General features: G+C 42.3%; 1 protein-coding gene across 1 annotated transcript in view; it reads left to right on the top strand.

Moving 5' to 3' along the window:
- LOC124606432 (beta-2-syntrophin-like) overlaps positions 1-20,838 on the top strand; it is a 301,467-nt gene that overhangs the window by 238,266 nt on the left and 42,363 nt on the right. The window contains exons 5-6 of the mRNA XM_047138414.1: positions 4,326-4,507; positions 16,870-17,048. Coding sequence (XP_046994370.1) covers positions 4,326-4,507; positions 16,870-17,048 — 361 coding nt within the window. The remainder of the gene's footprint in view (positions 1-4,325; positions 4,508-16,869; positions 17,049-20,838) is intronic.

Genomic DNA, 20,838 nt, shown 5'->3' with positions numbered 1-20,838 from the left:
TTGTCTTTTACAATACATATATCCGCTAATGAAATTCGTCGTAAATAATATATCACAGTTTGAGAAGAACAGTGATGTCCATACTTACGACACTAGACGGAAAAATGACCTTTATTACCGGCTGTTACAGCTGTCAGTGGCTGAGAAAGGAGTGCAATATGCAGCAACAAAAATTTTTGATTATTTGCCTAATAACATAAAATGTCAGACAAACAGCAAAGCAAGTTTTAAATCTACGGTAAAATCATTTTTTCCTGTACAACTTCGTGTATTCCATTGACGAATTTCTACTTAAAAGCTGGTATTCAGTAAAAAAAATAAGTGTGGTTCCATGAGTAGGTCTAAACGTAATAATGTGTTCATTAATGTTAACACTAATGATGTATACATATCCTGTAAACTGACTCATTCGACATCCATGTAGATGAATCGTTCAAATGGTCTATGGAAGTCGCAGCCAGCTAATCAACACGTGTGGATCTAGAGCAAAATTAATTTACATGGATATTAGTTTATTAAGTTTTACAGCTCGCCTAATATGCAAGCAGTTCAACCGTCAATTATGGTCGCAATTTCCCCTTCTGTCTGAATCTGCAATTGGATATTAAATTAATCAATTAAATCTGTGTGCTGTCTCTCTGTTTGGACTGGACACACGCTATATTTTAGCGCCACTGCACGTACGTTGGAGGCGCCCTGGAAAAAGATACGGTTTACAGGTGACCTCAATATTGCGTGTTATAAGCTTCAACCCCTGCGCGTCCTGTATTTCAGTGGACATTTGTGGCTGCAACATTGACTGGAGGCAATCGGAAACTATTTAGTAGGGCAGGCAGTGGGGAGATAATCCACATACAAGCTAAGAACTGTGACCATGTGCACATTACCGGTCCCATGTCCATGTTTACCTTTTAATACAGTCTGAGCATTGTTCATTGCAGTTTAATACATGGTAATATGCACATATTTTATCTCCAATAATTACGTTTTTATTTGATGAAAATGACAACCTAAGAGCTGCAATAGGTACTTGTCACTCTAATTACTACCATTCTGGAAATTCCCCCATCAAAATCACTAAAATTTGGATGGAAGATAGTGTAGGACAATTACTGTTTCTTATCAATGTCAAGCTGTTCTTAACCTTACCATTTGAGCCACTTTAAACTCGAGCACAACTTCAATAACACCACCTTATTACCATCTTTTCTTGTGTATTACCAATTAATATTCTTTGTCTCATGACATTTACACTGCTTATGCATTGACTATATTAATTTTACATTTTATATTTGCTAATATATATTCAATGTAATTCTGTTCCTCAGAATTCTCCCTTCCTCTACCAGACTCCATGGCCCACTGACCGCTTGAAAATGCAGGTGTGCTCACACCGTAAAATGTGCTTTGTCAGTGCTACAATACCCTACAAATGTCCATCTGCCAAAGAACTTGGTTCTGCTATATACACATCTGATCAAAAATATCTGGACACCTATTACTGGAAATTAATGTAGAGTGTGTCCACCCTTTGCTTTTACGACAGTTTGAGCTCGGTTGGGAACATGTTCAGTGGGTATCTGAATATCTGTAGGCCCGAAACCAGAGAAGGAAGTGCTGTCAGAGGCTGGTTTCTGGAGTGAAGTCGACATTCTAATTCATCCCAAAAGTGTTCCACAAGATTCAGGTCGAGACTACGGAAAAAGTCAGTGTATTCCAGGAATGTTATTGTCCACAAAACATTGTCTCACAGATGCTGCTTTATGAAAGGGTGCATTGTCCTGCCAGTACAAACGTGAACTGTCTGTCTGCTGTTCACAGTACACAATACTGTAAAGTGTGTTTATATCCTTCCACTTAATATTTTCTGCAGTATGGGGGTGTTTTTTGTGATTTTGGTGCAATCCCCTTATAGTGCTGAACACCAACTCATTTTTACTTCACTGCTGGCACTATACATGATGGCAGGTGACCTTTCCAGCCATTTGCCAAACCCAAATCCTTTCTTCAGATTGCCACTGAGCACAGTGTGATTTATCCCTCAAAATCATTTGTTTTCTGTCATGCACTGTCTAGCGATATCACTCTTACACCACCTCATGCATCAGTGTTGACTGCTGTTTGGTTTATGATGAGCTACTCGACAAGTGTATCCCACTCTTTTTTAAATCCTTACTCACAGTCATTGTGTTGGCCTGACTGTTGGTGCCACTTTGGAACCCACAAGTGATTGTCATTACATGAGGTCTGCATGGTCTTGATTTAGCTGTGGTTGTTCCTTCACATTTCCGCTTCACAGTCACATGCCAGGGTCGTCATATCCCTGATGGATCTGTTACTCAGGTGACATCCAATGACAGACCACCTTCAGTCACTCAACTCTCCTGACCTACCATTTCTGCTGTTACTGCTTCTCTGTTGACAACAAATTACTCCCTGCCTCCTCTTATACTTGCAGATCTGCCTCTCATAACTTCCAATGCTCAATTCCACAGTACGTAAGAGTGTCTGGAAACTTTTGATCAGTTGGTGTATAGTCCATTTACAGTGTGCAGAGCAAGTGTCAAGTTAATTTGACGGGACGACCTGGAGATGTGTGTATAGTTCTGGCTGAATGTGTGTAGTTGGCTTAAGTAAGGCACTTATTGACCTGGGAAACATATTCGGTAAACATATTTTATAAATTTTTTTTACAGCATTCTGGGTTCATCTAGTGATATTTGAGTGCAGTCTGGACTTTTGGAGAAGTTTTTTCAAATGTATTTGGCATTGTAAAACATTCCTAACAGGTAGAACCAGAAGGTGCTGTATTTTATTACATCAATATGAAGTGGAAATACCATATTTTGTTGCTTTTGTAAAAGAAATAGCAAGCTGCAAAAAATGCTGTTTGAGAGCACCACAGCACATTAAAGCCCTATCAAAAACACTTCATGTTTGGTACAATTTGTTACAATGAACTGGCATATCAGTGTAGTAAGGTCCCATACCTGTAAGTGCAATGTGCCCTAAACTTTTCATGGATAATTGCAGAGGGGGTGGAGGGAGCAAAATCCAGCCAATTGCCATGAGAAGAGGGGCGCAGTGCTATTTCTACACATATGCTTTGTTTTTTGTACTGAGCATCAGTGTACAAGTAGAAGTGACTCATGGAAAAAGTAAAGAATACTTAACTGTCCTTAGTCCAGACCTAGGGAGCCTAGCAATCTAGAGATATTGCAGCAATTATGTATTTATGGGAATATAAACTCTGAAGAAGGTATACCTAACAAATGGTAATATGCATCTCTTTTAATTTCGTGTAAAAATGAAATATTTGCTTCTTCGGATCAGTTGTGAGAGAGATTTTCTTTTTTCCAAGGAGAAGATGAGACATTTTTATGAGCCATTGGATTGATTCGTGTTCCCACAAGCTTCTTCACAATTTCCCCTAGCCACCTGATTCAGTTGCTCTGAAGTTAGCTCCAAAAACAGACACAGGTGAAATAGAGGTGGTGTTTGTGCAAAGTGCAGCTGAAAATTAATAAAGAAGTTTAGTATTGCTACTTAATAAATCCACTCTGAATTACTATTTTTGTCTCAGATTAATAACAAACATCTCTACAGAGGAAATAACCAGTATCATCAGTGTGGCTTGACCTTTGATTGACCCATTAATTTTACAAGAGTTTTAACTAACACTGTGGAAAAATAAAGGTTTGAAATTAATTCCTTATTCATTGCAGTCCTAGTGCACACTGAAATCTCAGCATCACAGTACTGTGCCTCGCTGTTAGAGGAGACAAAACGAAATAGTTCAACTGATCTCCACTTTGTCAGTGGACTGCTCCATTTTGTTTTGCTCTTAGATATTTGTGTGTTATCTTTCTACACTTTCACACCATCGTAAGCCTTGCAAAACTTTTTAAATTTTTTTTTTATGTCAGCCTTGAATTATACAGTATTTAAATTCTGTTCATTTTCTACACAGTCTATTTAAATCAGAGAAAAAAATATTGGTCATTAAATGCACAGAGCTTTTCCACATGTATTATACATATTTGCAATGTAATCTCATACAGTACTAGCAGTTCTGTTAACTGCTACGAGGTAGACAGGTATAAAACTCTAACGATATGATACACACATACTATCACAAATTTATTAATTCAGAAAAGTGCAAATACATGTCATAACACAACTTGTGAAAAATCTGGCGTAAAGTGTAAAAATGCAAATGTGTTTCATTATATTATTAGTCCATTAATGACTTATTCATAATTATCAGGATAATTGAGCTTCATTGACACAGTCATATCTTGAGGTATTTTATGTTGGCGTTGCAGAATGGGCGGTCTGGGTCCTCGGATGGTGGAGGTGGCAGCAGCAGTGGTGGTGGGGGCAGTGAGGAGTGGCAGTCAGTGTTCGCAGCAGTGACGGATCGTGAGCTGCGCTTGTATCAGTCTGCACCGTGGAGTCCTGAGGCGTGGGGCTGCCCCATCGACACCTGCCCACTAATATCCACCAGGTGAGCTCTCTGTAGTAGTCCATCAAAGCCTTAGCAATGCTACTTAAGGTATCAGAATACCAACCCATTTAAAATACTTACTTTGGGGCAATATTACACAGGATAAAACTGTGTAATGCACTAACCTTAAAAAAGTCAGGATTTATAAGTAAATGGGTGTGAACTGCTTTGGTCCTAAGAAAAATGTGTATGTGATGATTGTGACATCCACTCCTATATTCTTACAAAATGTTTGAATTCCTGAATTATGATACTTCCATAATCTTTACCATTATTGAATCACTGAAATATGTAGTGTTTGAAATTATATCCAGTCATAGAGGATGTAAGTCATGTGTTTCTGTTAATACTTTGTTAGTAATAATAACTATTAGGACTTTGGAGGCGCTTCTGCACCATTCATATTCATTTGGAATGTGATTGAATTATACAGTCTTCACAAAACTGTGGTCATAGGGTAGGAAGTGGGTAAGGGCTGCAGTATATTGCATGTTTAAGTGAAACAGCAAATATTTTTACTGTCAGCTGTTACAACATAGACTGTCCTCCACATGAATATTACCCACCACATGTCCAGTTTAAATAGTAAAATTATGATAGGCATTCTGAGCACTCCCTATTCATTTGACTTTCTTCCCAAAAATATTTTCAAAATTTTAAGATGATTTAATTGTTGGTATATTGAGGTCTGTATTATGGTTTGTTTTATCACTTTAAAGTGTGTGATGCAAGTTGTGAAGACAGTAATCATTGGTGGATAACGTCAGCTACATGAATTTTCATTTCAGTTTGTTAAGGTTTCTGTTCCTTCCGATTTCCTGTTTTCATGTGATTTATGCTGGTTTGATGATACATTATGCATCAGTCACAAACAGAAGTAAAAGTTTATTGGTATGCAGCTTTCTTTTACAACTTGGAAGCTGTGAGTCACATTAATTAATAATGACCTTATGACCTTGAGTTGCAGACAGGCACAATTAAAAGACTGTTACACACTAAACTTTCAGCCAAAACCTTTTTCAGAAAAGAAAGAAAAACACACACACACACACACACACACACACACACACACACACACACACACACACACACACACACACACACATATGACCATTATCTCCATCCATTCTAGCTGGACTGCAAGTGTTGTGTTGAACGAAAACAACAATTGGCAGAGAAGGGTGTTGATAGGAGAGAGTGGGTTGATAGAGTGTGGATGGGGAAGAGAAGGGTGTTGTCTGGTAGTGTGTGCAGAGATTTCTGTATAAGGCAGCAGACCAAGGCCATCTGGGGATTGGGGGGGGGGGGGGGAGCAGAAAATGAGAGGAGCAGTTGGGGGAATAGACTGGCAGGTGTATTGTCAGAGAGCTAGTGCAATGAGAGGGAGGGACATGAATTGGGAAGAGGTTACAAGACACGGGGCAGAAACTGTTGTGTGGTGCTTGTGGGGACAGTGAATCATGTAGATTGAGTCTGGGATGATTTTGGAAGTGGAGAATGCGTTGTAAGGATAGCTCCAATATGCACAGTTCAGGAAATCTGGTTGTGGTGGATGGGAGGTTCCAGATGGCACAAATTGTGACGCGTCCATAAAAATCAAGCAGGTTATATTCAGCTGCGAGCTATGTCACAGGGTGGTCCACTTTGCTCATGGTCACAGTTTGGCGGCAGCCATTCATTCTGGATGACAGCTGGTTGGTAGTCACACCAATATAAAAAGCTGTGCAACAATTTCCTGTCTCTGCTCCTCTCCTTTTCCGCTCCCCATTCTCACCTCCCACCCCCAGTCGCCTACAGACTCCCAACATTGCTCTGGCAGCCTTACCCTCCCACCTTCTACAGTAGTCCCTGCATGCTCTGCCAGACAGCACTCTTCTCTCCCCCTACTCATACTTCACTATCACTCCCCCTCCATTTCCCACTCCCGACTGCTGCTTTCATTCAACACTACAGTTGCAATCTGGCTTGAGCACCCAGAGATTGTAGTTGTGTGTTGGGAGGTGTACCTACTTGTATGAATGTGTGTGTGTGTGTGTGTGTGTGTATGTGTTTTCCTCTCTTTTCTGAAGAAGTTTTTGACTGAGCGCTTAGTGTGTAACTATCTTTTCATTGTGACCATCTGAAGCTCAACATCTCATCTTTATGGCAAGTAGCACTCTGTCCTTTTCAAACTTAATATTCCAACCTGGACTTTCTATTGTTTGATATTAGTTAATAACTTTTGGTAAATGTTCCTTTTCTGTATGACATAAAACACCAGCAGGAAGATACTTTGCATTCAGGTGACACACATAAGTTTTCTAAGCAATCTATTTGCATCACATTTTTATGTCAACAGTGCCTTTTGATTGAATTTTTTTTTTTTTAATACTTGTGGCGCCGATGAGGCTGACACCAGCATGGATATGCATTCGTCTTTGGACTCTGAGCATCGTCTTTGGACTCTGAGCATCGTCTTTGGACTCTGAGCATCGTATTTGGGCGGTTCCGCCATTTTCAGTTCTTTGTGAACCTTGCATGTGTTTAGGTGAATAAATGAACTACTGCTAAATGGGTGTTGTTTGGTGTAACCAACCCGAACTTCTCCCTCACTGGTGACCCCGAGTTGTAACGTCTTCCATTTTTGCCGTTTTACTGTGTCCGCGACCTCCGCATCGGTTATTTTTACGTGTATTACATTGACACAGCATTCGAACAATGACTTTGGCCCAGTGCCTAATGCCGGATTTTGTGATTGACATGCATCATGTTGCGGGCGATGTACACCCACCAGGATTGCAACACAATGCCTCTCACTCGATGATTCCGCCGATTTCGCCGGACGTTTTCGAGCCTGCAACAATAAGCGACATTAGGAGTGCATATGACTCCGGCTATCAAACGCCTTTGTTCCCACCACATGTTCCCTCCCTCATCGACTGTGCAGTTACATCTCACGGATCTCCGTGCAGTGCGGGACCAATGCCGATTTCTGCAAATGCTTCATCAGACAACATACTACCGCCAGGACAACGATTTGCCACGCCGCAATCCATGCAGTACCACACGGATACCTGACACGTGGCCGGAACTGCTTCGTTCACAGGTTTACCTCCTCAGCATCTGACCATGCCCACGCCTGCCTCGGTTCAGCATCAGCACGTGCCTTCCTACTTCGATACCTCAGCCTGCAACAGGAACAATAACTTGTTATCTGTGCCTGACCTCCACCTCCGTCCCACTGCTATGCCTCAGTGTTTTGTGCCACGACATTCACCTTATCAACACACCATTTTGAGTGGCGTGACTATGAACAGTGAACATTCACACATTCCGTCCCATGTTCAACACCATTTCCTACACTGTGCTTCTGGACAGCCCGCACCTCCGCAGCCTCCCTGCAACACAGATGGCCCCGGCTCTGATCATACGTTGAGCTTTCCACGGACTAACACGCGTTCTCAAACTTTGAACTTTTTCTCACCTGTCGCCCCCGCGCCGGATCCAGCCGAGCTTCTGCTACCATTCTCAGCACATCTCGGTGCCTCATCTGCATCGGTATTCCGCAACGTGTCAATCTGAACAAACGCGCAATGTGTTGAGCTTCCGCAACCGCAATCGACACATTACGGTGTTTCACCCATGTCGGTCTTCCATGTTGCGACGGATCGTGCTCAGCAACAACGTGTCACCTTCACGCTGCCACCTGAATAGCCGTCGTTGCCACATCCCCTGGAGACACACTCTCCTGGAATATTACAGCAACAACAGCTCAATTCAGGCAGTGCCCTGACGAACTCAACTCAACCTGTTCTTCCGAACATTCTACAACGCTTACAGACACAGCCGCCGTTTAATCCTGACAGAGCAACAACCTGGTTCAAAATTGTTGACGAAGTGTTTGACCATTACAAATTCGACAAGTCAACCAGGTTTCTGTGCCTCATCACCCACCTGCACAACCAGGAGGACTTGATTGCTGACCTGGTCGATGCCCGGACTCATCTACCCGGTACACTCTAGCCAAAAAGACAGTTCTACGTCAGCTTGCATGCTCAGCTGAGGCAGCAATATGGCAAGTGCTCCACATCGAGCAACTAGGCAACGACAAACCTTCCCAGCTCTGGAGATGGCTACGTGCCCTGGTCAGCACCGATATATTCTCTGACACAGCTCTACTCACCATCTGGTCAGATAAACTATCTCCTCATATCCGCTTTGCTCTGGCTCAAGGGTCTCCTGAACCTGTCAAGCAAAGAATGACAATTTCTGACAAGCTATGCGATGCACCACTACTCTATTTTGCCAGCCACTGCCTACCTGAAAAGTCTCAGGTTCAGGCTCATCGTCCTGCGGCCGGTCACAGCTGGGGCCGTACTTTGTCGACCGTTCTGCTCGGTCCTGGAAGCAGTAAACAGGCAACTGGGACATCACCGGCTCTGCCCACGGTCACGCCCCCCTCCTGCAACCGAACCTGCTGCGGCCAACAAACCTCGGCCACCGCCACTGGCAACGAATTTTCCGCAGGAAATGCAACCGCACTACCTGTACTGTTACTTCCACACACGGTTTGGTGAGGCAGCACAGAACTGCAGACCACCCTGCTACTTCCAAAACGGCAATTGCAGGTAGGTCCGGGTGCCACCTGCTGTGGACAACATGACAGGTGCCCCTCCCCCCCCCCCCCCCCCCCCCTCCCGCCCCCCAGTGCTCCATTCTGTCCGGGAAGGACCGGATAATTACGGACGACTTTACATTAAAGACAATGCAGAGTCCAAAGACGAACCCATATCGATGCTGGTGTCGACCTCATTGGCGCCACACACTCTTTGTTAATTATGTGCCTTGTTGAAACTAGATCTTGAGCCCAGAGACTTATCTTGTGCAGACAGTTGGCCTCTAAAAAGCCACTTGAGCAAGCCTCGTAGTAAAAACTGACACTATAACGTGCCATTGGCTTTTTCCCATGTCTTTCAAACTCAATAGTGGTCTTTCAAACTCAATAGAGACAGTCTTGCAGATTGTGTGACAAATGCCCTAACATCACCAGCTACTTCAATGTTGTAATTGAGAATGAATTTTTTTGATTCTTCATAGAGGTCATACTGTGTTATTCAACATAGAATAAGCAATAATTAGTACTGTTTCTCGATAAACATTACTTAGAACAACACAGCCTTTGTTGTTAAGTTTCTTTATAAGAAATATTACCTCACTCCACACCCATCTAAACATTTTGAATGAAATTGCATAATGCCCAGGTTTCTTGATTTATTTTTATTCCTGTATGAAATTTACAGGTAAATGAAGGTAGGTTAAGGTTTAATGTTCCATCAGTAAAGAAGCCATTACTAATGAGGCACTACCTCAGATAGCAGAGTATTGGGGAGGAATTAAACCATGCCATTTGTAAGGGAACCATCTTGACGCTTGCCCCTAGTCAGTTCTGAGAAACTGGGAAACCTAAATCACAGTGGCAGGAAGATGATTTGAGCCCCAATCCCTCCACACTGGTCAATTTGCAGAGACCTCCAGGTTCCCACTATGCAATGATGTGTGACAAACTGCAATGCTAGTCTCTCTCTCTCTCTCTCTCTCTCTCAACTGCACTCTAGTGCAATTGTGTTTGTGTGGCACTAAGTTTGTCACTGTCAATGTTTGTTAAGTAACGTATATTACAGGGCACATTCTTTTGCGTGCATTTTGTCAGATCTAAATGCTGCAGATTTAAGTGCAAATTAAACGTGATGGTGGAAAGCAGTGCTAGAACACAAATTGACAAAACAAAAAGAACTGAGTAATAATGCTACTGTTTTCAATCAGGTGCACTACATGAATTTATTTGTGCTTGTTTCTGTTGCTGTGGTGTATTATTTATTTTCTACTATTAGATATTTAGATTAATATGCTCACAATTTCTTCTGAACCATCTTAATTTAACAACACAAATAATCAGTTATTGGCAATACAATGTAAATAGATAGATAAAAAAAATCTACTCACCAAGTGGCGGCAGGAGAAAAGATTTAACTTTTACAAACTTCGAGAGCCAGTGGCTCCTCCTTCTGGCAGGAGAGCTGAAGGTGAAGAAAGAAGGGTGAAGGAAAAGGACTGGAGAGGTTTAGGGAAAAGGGTACAGTTCAGAAAAGTCACCCAGAACACTGACTCGGGGCAGACTAACTGGACGGGATGAGAAGGAAAGACTGATTGTTGGGAACTATACCAGACAAGATTTGAAAACCTGAGAGCTTAAAGGTGGAAGATAGGGTAATATGCAAGACAGAGATTACTACTAAAACATACTGCATGAGTTAATAAGAGTAAAAAGCTAAGTGCATTTATGTAACAGAGGTGGGAGGGGGATGGTGAAAAATAGGCAGGTCAGAAAATGGAGAGATGTAAAAAAACTAAATGGAGTGAAGAAAGGAGTAGTTACTGTGAAGAAATGCTGAGACATAAAGAACTGACATAAATTAAGGCCAGGTGGGTGGCGAGAACAAAGGTCATGTTGTAGCACTAGTTCCCACCTGGAGAGTTCTGAGAAACTAATGCCCGAGGGAAGAATCCAGATGGCCTTTGTGGTGAATCCAGATGGCCTTTGTGGTGAAGCAGGCACTGAGGTCATGACTATTGTGTTATAGGGGATGCTCTGCCACAGGATATTGTGTGTTGCCAGTATACTCCCTCTGCCTACTACGCCTATTCATCCTGACCGACAACTGGGTGATAATCATGCCAATGTAAAAGGCCAAACAGTGTTTACATAACAGCTGGTATATGACATGTGTTGTTTCACAGGTGGCTCTCCCTTTGATAGTACATCTACATCTACGTGATTACTCTGCTATTCACAATAAAGTGCCTGGCAGAGGGTTCAATGAACCACCTTCATGCTGTCTTTCTACCGTTCCACTCTCAAAGGGCACGCGGGAAAAACAAGCACTTAAATTTTTCTGTGCGAGCCCTGATTTCTCTTAGTTTATCGTGATGTAGGTGGGTGCCAACAGAATGTTTTTGCAATCGGAGGAGAAAATTGGTGATTAAAATTTCATGAGAAGATCCCGTCGCAACGAAAAACGCCTTTGTTTTAATGATTGCCACTCCAATTCACATATCATGTCTGTAACACTATCTCTGCTATTTCACGATAATACAAAATGAGTTTCCCTTCTTTGTACTTTTTTGATGTCATCCATCAGTCCCACCTGATGCGGATCCCACACTGCACAACAATACTCCAGAATAGGGCGGACAAGCATAGTGTAAGCAGTCTCTTTGGTAGACCTGTTGCACCTTCTGAGTGTTCTGCCAATGAATAGCAGTCTACCCACAATATTATCTCATGATCGTTCCAATTTAGGTTATTTGTAATTGTAATCCCTAAGTATTTAGTTGAAATTACAGCCCTCAGATTTGTGTGACTTATCGCGTAATCGAAATTTAGCTGATTTCTTTTAGTACTCATGTGAATAACTTCACACTTTTCTTTATTCAGGGTCAGTTGCCACTTTTTGCACCTTACAAATATCTTATCTAGGCCTTAATCATTTTGCAAGTCATTTTGATCATCTGATGACTTTACAAGATGGTAAATGACAGCATCATCTGCAAACAATCTAAGATGGCTACTCAGATTGTCTTCTATGTCGTTAATATAGATCAGAAACAATAGAGGGCCTATAACACTTCCTTGGGGAACGCCGGATATTACTTCCGTTTTACTCGATGACTTTCCGTCTGTTACTATGAACTGTGATCTTTCTGACTGGAAATCACAAATCCAGTCGCACAACTGAGGCGATTCTCCATAGGCACGCAGTTTGGTTAGAAGATGCTTGTGAGGAACGGTGTCGAAAGCCTTCTAAAAATATGGAATCAATTTGACATCCCCTATCGATAGCACTTATTACTTCGTGAGTATAAAGAGCTAGTTGTTTTTTACAAGAACGATATTTTCTGAATCCGTACTGACTATATGTCAATAAATCGCTTTCTTCGAGGTACTTAATAATATTCAAATACAGTATTTGTTCTAAAACCCTACTGCAAATCGACGTTAGTGATATAGGCCTGTAATTCAATGAATTACTCCTACTTCCCTTTTTGTGTATTGATGTGACTTGAGCAATTTTCCAGTATATGTTTTGCCAGTTATAGGGCTGGAATAGATGGTAGTACGAGGGTGCATAGGGCAGTTCTTGCAGTAGGGGTAGGAGCCATAGGCTAGGGAGATGGGTACAGAAGGAGCATCGGGTCTGACAAGGATATCACGGAGGCTGGGAGGTTGACTCAAGCCTATTCTAGGTGTTGTGGGCAAAACCTTGGATAGAATGTATCTCATTTCAGGGCATGATTTGAGTAAATCATGGCCTTGTTGAAGTAGCTGATTAATACATTCAAGATCAGGATAATACTGGGTGACAAGTGGTGTGCTCCAAAGTTGTTTTTGGAGGAATCAGCGTACCAGGATTGAATGGGATAGCACTGGAAATCTGCTTTTGAACTAGGATGTTGGGATAATTATGTCCATATGGCTGAGGTGAGAGTGGTGATTTGCTGCTATAAAGAGTCTGCATCTGAACAAGTAAGTTTACCTTAAATGCCAAGGCTGTATAGGAGAGAACATTTGACATGGAAGGGATGGCAAGTGTCAAAATGTAAGCTGTGTGACACCTCCGCATACAGCATGTGCCATCAAGATCCCAGCCCTGTGATTCAAACTGACATGCAGTCCCTCCTAAAAACCTAGGTCACATAAAAAGGACCTATACTTCAGTCCATAGAACTTCCTACCTCAGCCGAACCACACACACCTATCTTCTTCCTAAGATTCACAAACCCAATCATCGTGGCTGTCCTATAGTTGCTGGCTTCGAAGCACCCACCCAACATATATCTGCCTTAGTTGATCATCACCTGCAACCCTTAGTACAAGGACTTCCCTCCTATATTAAAGATACCACTCATTTGCTAGATCATCTGAAATTCGTGCCCGTACCACTCTCACCACACACCTTGTTTGTCACCCTTGATGCCACCTCCTCCTATACCAGCATCCCCCATGTACAGGGTATGTCTGCTGCTGAACATCTCCACAGTCAACACCCACCTGATTCCAAACCTATGACATCCTTCTTGCTCACCTTAATCAACTTTATACTTAACAACAATTACTTCAACTTTGAGGTAAAGACATATAAATAGATGAAGGGTATGATCATGGGAACTGGTGTGGCTTCTTCCTATGCCAACCTTTTAATGGATCACTTGCAGGAGGCTATTCAGGGATCCATAAGCCTTCAGCCCTCAGTTTGGTTTATGCCATATGGACTCGGGGTGAGGCTGACCTGTTAAAGTTCCTGGAATCTCTAAATACTTTCTCCCAATTAAATTTCACATGGTCATATTACAAATCCGATGTCCGCCCCCAGTCGCTGAGTGGTCACCGTGACAGACTGTCAATCCTAAGGGCCCGGGTTCGATTCCCGGCTGTGTCGGAGATTTTCTCCGCTCAGGGACTCGGTGTTGTGTTGTCCTAATCATCATCATCATATCATCCTCATCGACGCGCAAGTCGCCGAATTGGCGTCAAATCGAAAGACTTGCACCAGGCGAGCAGTCTACCCGACGGGAGGCTCTCGTCACATGCCACCATCATCATCATTACAAATCCCATGCCAATTTCCGTGATGTTGATCTCATCCTCACCAAATGCCAGCTACATACTTCTGCCCACATTAAACCTAACAATAAACACGAGTACTTACATTTTGTCATTTCCATCCCTTCCATGTCAAACATTCCCTCCATTATAGTCTTGGCATTTGAGACAAACGTGTTTGTTCAGATGCGGCCTCTTTACAGCACTACACTCTTACTTCAGCCTTCACTGGATGTAATTATCCCAACAGCCTAGTTCAAAAGTAGATTTCCTAGGCCATCACATTCAATCCTGGTACTGCTGATTCATCCAAAAACCGAGCGAGGTGGCGCAGTGGCTAGCACACTGGACTCACATTCGGGAGGACGATGGTTCAATCCCGCGTCTGGCCATCCTGATTTAGGTTTTCCGTGATTTCCTTAAATCGCTTCAGGAAAATGCCGGGATGATTCCTTTGAAAGGGCACGGCCGACTTCCTTTCCCGTCCTTCCGTAATCCGATGAGACCAATGACCTCACTGTCTGGTCTCCTCCCCCAAAAAATCCAACCCAACCCATTACTCCAAAAAAAACAACTTCAGAGGATGCCACTTATTGCCCAGTATTATTCTGGACTTGAATATATTAATCAGTTACTTTGACAAGGCGATTACTTCCTAAAATCATGCCCTGAAATGAGATACATTCTGTCTGAGATTTTGTCCACCACACCTACAATAGATTTTTGTCACCCTCCCAATCTCCGCAATATTCTTGTCAGACCATATGCTCCTTCTGTATTCATCTCCCTACCCTATGGCTCCTACCCCTGTGACCATCCCTGTAACTGGCAAAACATATACTATGAAAGGGAGAGCCATCTGTGAAACAACATGTCATGTGCCAGCTATTATGTAAACACTGTTTGGCCTTTTACATGGGCATGACTACCACCCAGTTGTCAGTCACGATGAATGGGCATAGGCAGAGGGTGTATACTGCAACACACAATATCCTGTTGCAGAGCATGCTATACAACATGACCGTCATGACATAGGTGCCATCTGGATTCTTGCCCCAGACACTGGATTCTCAGAACTCTTCAGGTAGGAACTAGTGCTACAACATGACCTTGTTTCTCGCCAACCACCTGGTCTTAATTTACATTAATTCCTTCTGTCTCAGCATTTATTCACAGTAACTACTCCTTTCTACACAATCCATTTTAGTTTTTTACATCTCTCATTTTCTGACCTGTCATTTTTCGCCATCCACCTCCCACCTCTGTTACATACAATGCTCTTAGCTTTTTACTCTTATTAACTCATGGCCGATGTTTTAGTAGTAAGTCTTCCTTGCATACTACCCTATCTTCCACCTTTAAGCTTTCGGGTTTTCAAATCCCAAATGGTGCAGTCCCCAACAATCAGTCTTTCCCTCTCGTCCCTCCAGTAAGTCTGCCCTGACCCGGGGTTTTGGGTGACTTTTCTGGATGGAACCCCTTTCCCTAAATCTCTCCAGTCCTTTTCCTTCACCTCCTCTTCCTTCCCCTTCAACTCTTCTGCCAGAAGGAGGAGCCACTGTTCTGAAAGTTTGTATAAGTTAAACCTTTTCGTGTGTGTGTGTGTGTGTGTGTGTGTGTGTGTGTGTGTGTGTGTGTTTTCTCCTGGCGCCACTTAGTGGGTAGATGTACATTGTAGTAACTGTCTTAATCATTTGTTCACATAATTCAGACTACATCAATGCCCTTAGGCATGTATTTCAGATACCCATGTCACCATTTGAACAGTATTTGTTAGTGATGTTTATCATGTAAATAAGAATAAATATAATCTGTCTTCCACAGCTGAATTTTTATTATTGTTTTTGCCAAACATATTTGACTCAATTAGATTAGGCATTTTCAGTGGTTCATATGGAAACAAGATATCATTTCTTTAACTATAAATATTTTTGTTGTGAAATATGAGTTATTAACTGGTAGCACATTTTTGTTATCCTAATGTTTACTCCATTTAAAATTACAGGATTGTGGTTTAACTCTTACATTTGTGTCTCTTGTGCTATATGTGTGTTCACTGGATAAACAGAAGAGGCAATGAGTATGTATATAGCATAGGAGACATAGAAGTAAGTGCCAAACCACAATTTTGTAAATTTAAGTATTAAGAGAACCTAAATGTTCAACCAAGAAAAACAACATACCTCACAACAAATATTTATAGCTAAATGATGATCTCTTTTATTTCTTTGTAGACTACTGAATTTATCTAACGCAATTAGGTGAAATGTTTTTGGCATAAACCATAAAAAATATCAGCTTTAGAAGAGAATTAGTCGTTACTCCTATCTGCAAGGTAAACATAATGGAAGTAGCAACTGAGTTAGAATGACTGTAAATATGAACAATATGTATATGTTGAATTAATGTACGCTTATTTTTCCAACTTTTCTTGCATAAACTTAAGTTCTTTTTATTTAATTATAAAGTAGCTTGACCTGTCAAGTCTTGATTTGCTGCAATTGCTTTTCGTACAACTTTCCTTTTGTACAGTTTTTCTAAAATCTGCCACCAGGACACTTTATTTCAAGTGATGAATTATGCTTTAAGTGACACTAAACTATATTTATCACCTAGGTGTTAAACAAGTGATTTTTTTGATACTGTTTCCTCTGGTTATTTTAGTTGAATCTTGTTGAAAGTTAGATCAGAATGTCCAATAAATGAAATTACTTTTTGACAGGCTAGTGAGCTCAACTCGACAGACAGATATGATCACATTCAGTGTCCGTTGTGGAACACCGGATGGTGTAGTAACACATCATCTTCGAGCAGAAACTCATCGTGATCTTGCCAACTGGGCACGATCTCTTGTACAAGGCAGCCATGCATGTGCTAGTGCCCAGCGAGAACTTGCTTGTCGTAAGTACTTACAGTTATCGGATGTGCTAGTGTACATTAAGCAATATTTTCTGTTTCCTGTGGCCTGGTGGGTATTGCAGCATAGTGAGTGTGCATGCGATTAGTGGGCAGAGGCCTGCATTGTGGAGCCATCAGCTAGGTGGCAGTGGTGTTTGATGGAAGAGTTTGGAAACTGGACTTGGTTGGGTCTTTTGATCTACATAGTTTTCTATTGCTCCCTGTTCTGTCTGTGTGGACATTTCTCCAGAAGTTAGAATGGAGCATTTTGAGGGAGTGTAGCAGTGTACATTTCCCAGTCCAGTGGTTACTCTTGAAATCTCTCTTATGGTTGCAGGGCATTCATTATTGGTATTGGAGAGTGAATATTTTAACTCTATCACATGGGTCAGAGCGAAACTGGCGATTGAAGTGTCCATACGTTGAAGGCACACACTAAAAGACATTAAACCCATGTAGCCAGAATAGTATAAGATTATTTTGTCTGTGAGCAAATAGGACAGTAGTCTCTGGATTCCCCATGAATAATGAAAGAATACTTCATGGATGTCTGGATATGTGGCTTGGTGCTAGTGTAGTGAGCATCACAACATAGTAGAAAGTCCTTGGTCAGTCAACCAAGTCTGGTGTGCTCAGTGATTGGAGCTCTGTGCTGAGGAACTGCAGTGGGGTGCCACGGCATTACTCCTGATGACTGGTGGCTGCACTTGATGAGGAGAGCTCCACACTGAAGAACTGTGAAAGGTCAGCACCTGGCCATGGAGCTGCTCCAGTGTGCAACTGGCATAGGTTGGCCGAGCCACGACTTCTATAGCTGGGTCATGGAAGGATACTAGGACCAACCTGGGAGGCATGTGACTTGTTGGAGCGAGACTTGCACCCACTGGACATGTGGAGACTTCTGGAGACTTGGAGGTAAACAGTCCTGCAGATCTATATTTATGTTGTATTGTTTCCTTGTGATTTCCAGAGTCTGTGTAGTAAGCGGGCAATGAATATATGCTACTTCCCCTACATTTCTGTCTGAAGGGTAGTTGAATCATAGGTGCTAGTCATACAGTGCGGCACACTTTCCCCTGTAGATGATGAAACCATCGTAAAAAAGGGAGACCCCCCGAGGAAGGATGCAAGCAGCGCAAGGGCTGCTATGGTGGCAAGAGCTATGCTGGATCACTGTTGTGGAAAGGCAACAGGAGATTAGTGGACAAGGCTTGTGATGAAACTTCCTCAAGGGCAGCACTGAAAGTGCCAGAAGGACCTGTTCATATTCCATTGGGGATGTGTGTGTGTGTGTGTGTGTGTGTGTGTGTGTGTGTGTGTGTGTGTGTGTGTGTGTGTGTGTGAGCATGCAGTAGTGCGCGGAAGGGCACACTGGTGTGTGAAAGCATGCTTTGGTGTACAATAATGCAGGAGAGCACGTGTCAGTGTACATGTTGGTGCACGTGTTGGTATGCAGTGGTGCACAGGAGTTCACATTGGTATGTGGGAGCACACATTGGTGTGTGGGTGCGTGCGTTGGTGCCTGGGAACGTGTTGGTATGCGATGGTGCACAGGAGTACACATTGGTGAGTGTGCATTTCTATTTGGAGTGTGAATGTGCATGTTTAAAGTATGAAGGAGGACCAAGCACAGGTGTGCACCTCTGTAGCACAAGCAGGTTTGCACATGGGACACAGGAAGAGAAACATAAGCCAGAAGAATGAGAGAAGGGTCAGACAGGGTGGTGGCACTGTGGTAAGCACTGCAAAAGTTGGCTGCCATGATGGCGGTAGCAGCTTTGGTGGTTGCAGTGGCAGTGAGCTAGCTGTCCTTGGGCAGGCGAGTTCTGTGGACATCGGAATGTGCAACAACAGGGTCTGGAATGCACTAACCAGCTGGACCTGTGGCACAGTAAGGTGTGAAGGGTCCAGAAAGAGAGCAGAAGCAGGAGGATGCAGCAGGGAAAATGTCCCAGAAGAGGAAGGGTGTACAGGAGCATGAGATCCATTGTGAACAGCATAATGAGCAGTTAGTTGGTCCCGCGAAGAGCATAGGACAAGGAAGAAGAGTCAACTTCAGGATTGGGAGACAGTAAAAGGCAATAGGCTGAAGCATCAGACCAGACCCAGTGAGGAGAAGAGCTTGTTTGTGAGAGTTCTTATGGACTGCGAAGGCCAAAAAGGCTGTTGCAGCCAATTCAGACAGAAGGACGATGGCTCCTAGGTTTTGTCAAAAACATGGAGCATTGGGTGCTTTTGTGTCCATGTCTAGGATGAAGTAGCAGCTGGGTAGATAAGCTGTTGCAGCAGAAGGGTGACATTGCCCCACGCGTCCACTATGGAGATGTCGCAGAGGTTGGGCAAATGACCCGCTGCAGTGGAAGATCAGTGTTTTGTTGGATAGTGTTGACATGGCACTGCATAGTCTGTAACATGAGGAAGTAGACAGGAACAACTGAGAGTTGCTGTGTTATGTGAGCAACAGACCAAAGAATGCATGAGAGGAGGGCCACCCTGGGTGAGCACTAAGAATCCTCGTGACCATGATAAAGTTGCATGCTGCAAGATATGGAAACCCAGGTAGCCAGTGCAATAGAAGTTTACTTACTCTACAAATGAAAATAACAGTAGTCTCTGGAATCACTGTGAATAGTGAAACAATACTTCTTGGATGCATAGCTTGGTGCCAATATACCATCCATCGAAGTGTAGTAGATAAATTTTGGCCTAGTTGTAACTGTCCCACAAGGTTGGGGTCTTGATGTCAAAGTCACTGGTGACATCACATGACGTGATAGAGAGGCAGCACTCAGCGAGTGCCAGCAATTAGGATGCAGCAGGCAAGGTGCTCCTTGGAGTGCGGATGTGGGCAGATGTTACTCAGGCGAGTTTGGTACACTCAGTGATTCAGTGATTGGAGCTCTGTGCAGAGGAATCATGGCAAGGCACACATTGCACATTATTAGAAGCATGTGGATTCAGGCTATGAATGCGATGATAGTTCATGTTATTCCACAGCATTATACACTGATGGGACAAAAGTAATGGGCTAGTGGTATGTACTTATACAGATAGTGGTGGTGTCGCATACACAAAATATACAAGGACAGTGAATGGCATAGCTGTCATTTGTACTCAAGATATTCATGTGAAAAGGTTTCCAACATGATTATGGCCACATGGTTGGAATTAACAGACTTTGTGATGAAGCAAGCGGGGATATTTTTACTTCCCCTCTTATTTTGCCATCTGCCTCCCTAAAATTCATTTTTTCATGTCTGACTAAACACTGTTACCATACATGAGTATAATATGCATTTCCATAAAAGAGAAAGGTTGGCCCTCAGTTTTAAAGAATGTAGCACCAGATCTAATTTTGTGCAAATTTTTTTGTATGTAATTGATTTTGTAATTTATTTTGACTATTCCTAGGTAGTATCTTTTGTTGTAGGGAGAAATCAGTAATTGTTTCGTAACTTAAATTCTGTTGTTGACATGTAAACAAATATAAATTCTGTACTAATTATAAACATTTGGAGGAACAACTAATAGTATTCTTAAATGATCTATTTGGCTCTATTCAAAAACATGTTAGCAAAGCGAGCCCTTAATTAATTCCAAAGTAATTTTCAGTTTCATCAAAGTATTGTTCGCGTAACTATATATGTTAATTTCATCATTTAAATAAATAATTCAGTTTAACCCTTGTAGTGGAAGAAACTGTTAAAAGAATGCAATTTGTCTATATATTCGGTTAATTTAATGAGTTTAGTTTTAATTGTAATTTTTGTAAACTAAACATTGAACAATGTGT

Source organism: Schistocerca americana, chromosome 3 (assembly GCF_021461395.2).
Source record: "Schistocerca americana isolate TAMUIC-IGC-003095 chromosome 3, iqSchAmer2.1, whole genome shotgun sequence".
Classification (NCBI taxonomy): Eukaryota; Metazoa; Arthropoda; class Insecta; order Orthoptera; family Acrididae; genus Schistocerca; species Schistocerca americana.
The sequence above is the reverse complement of the archived record's forward strand: the minus strand, read 5'-3'. Positions and strand labels throughout refer to the sequence as shown.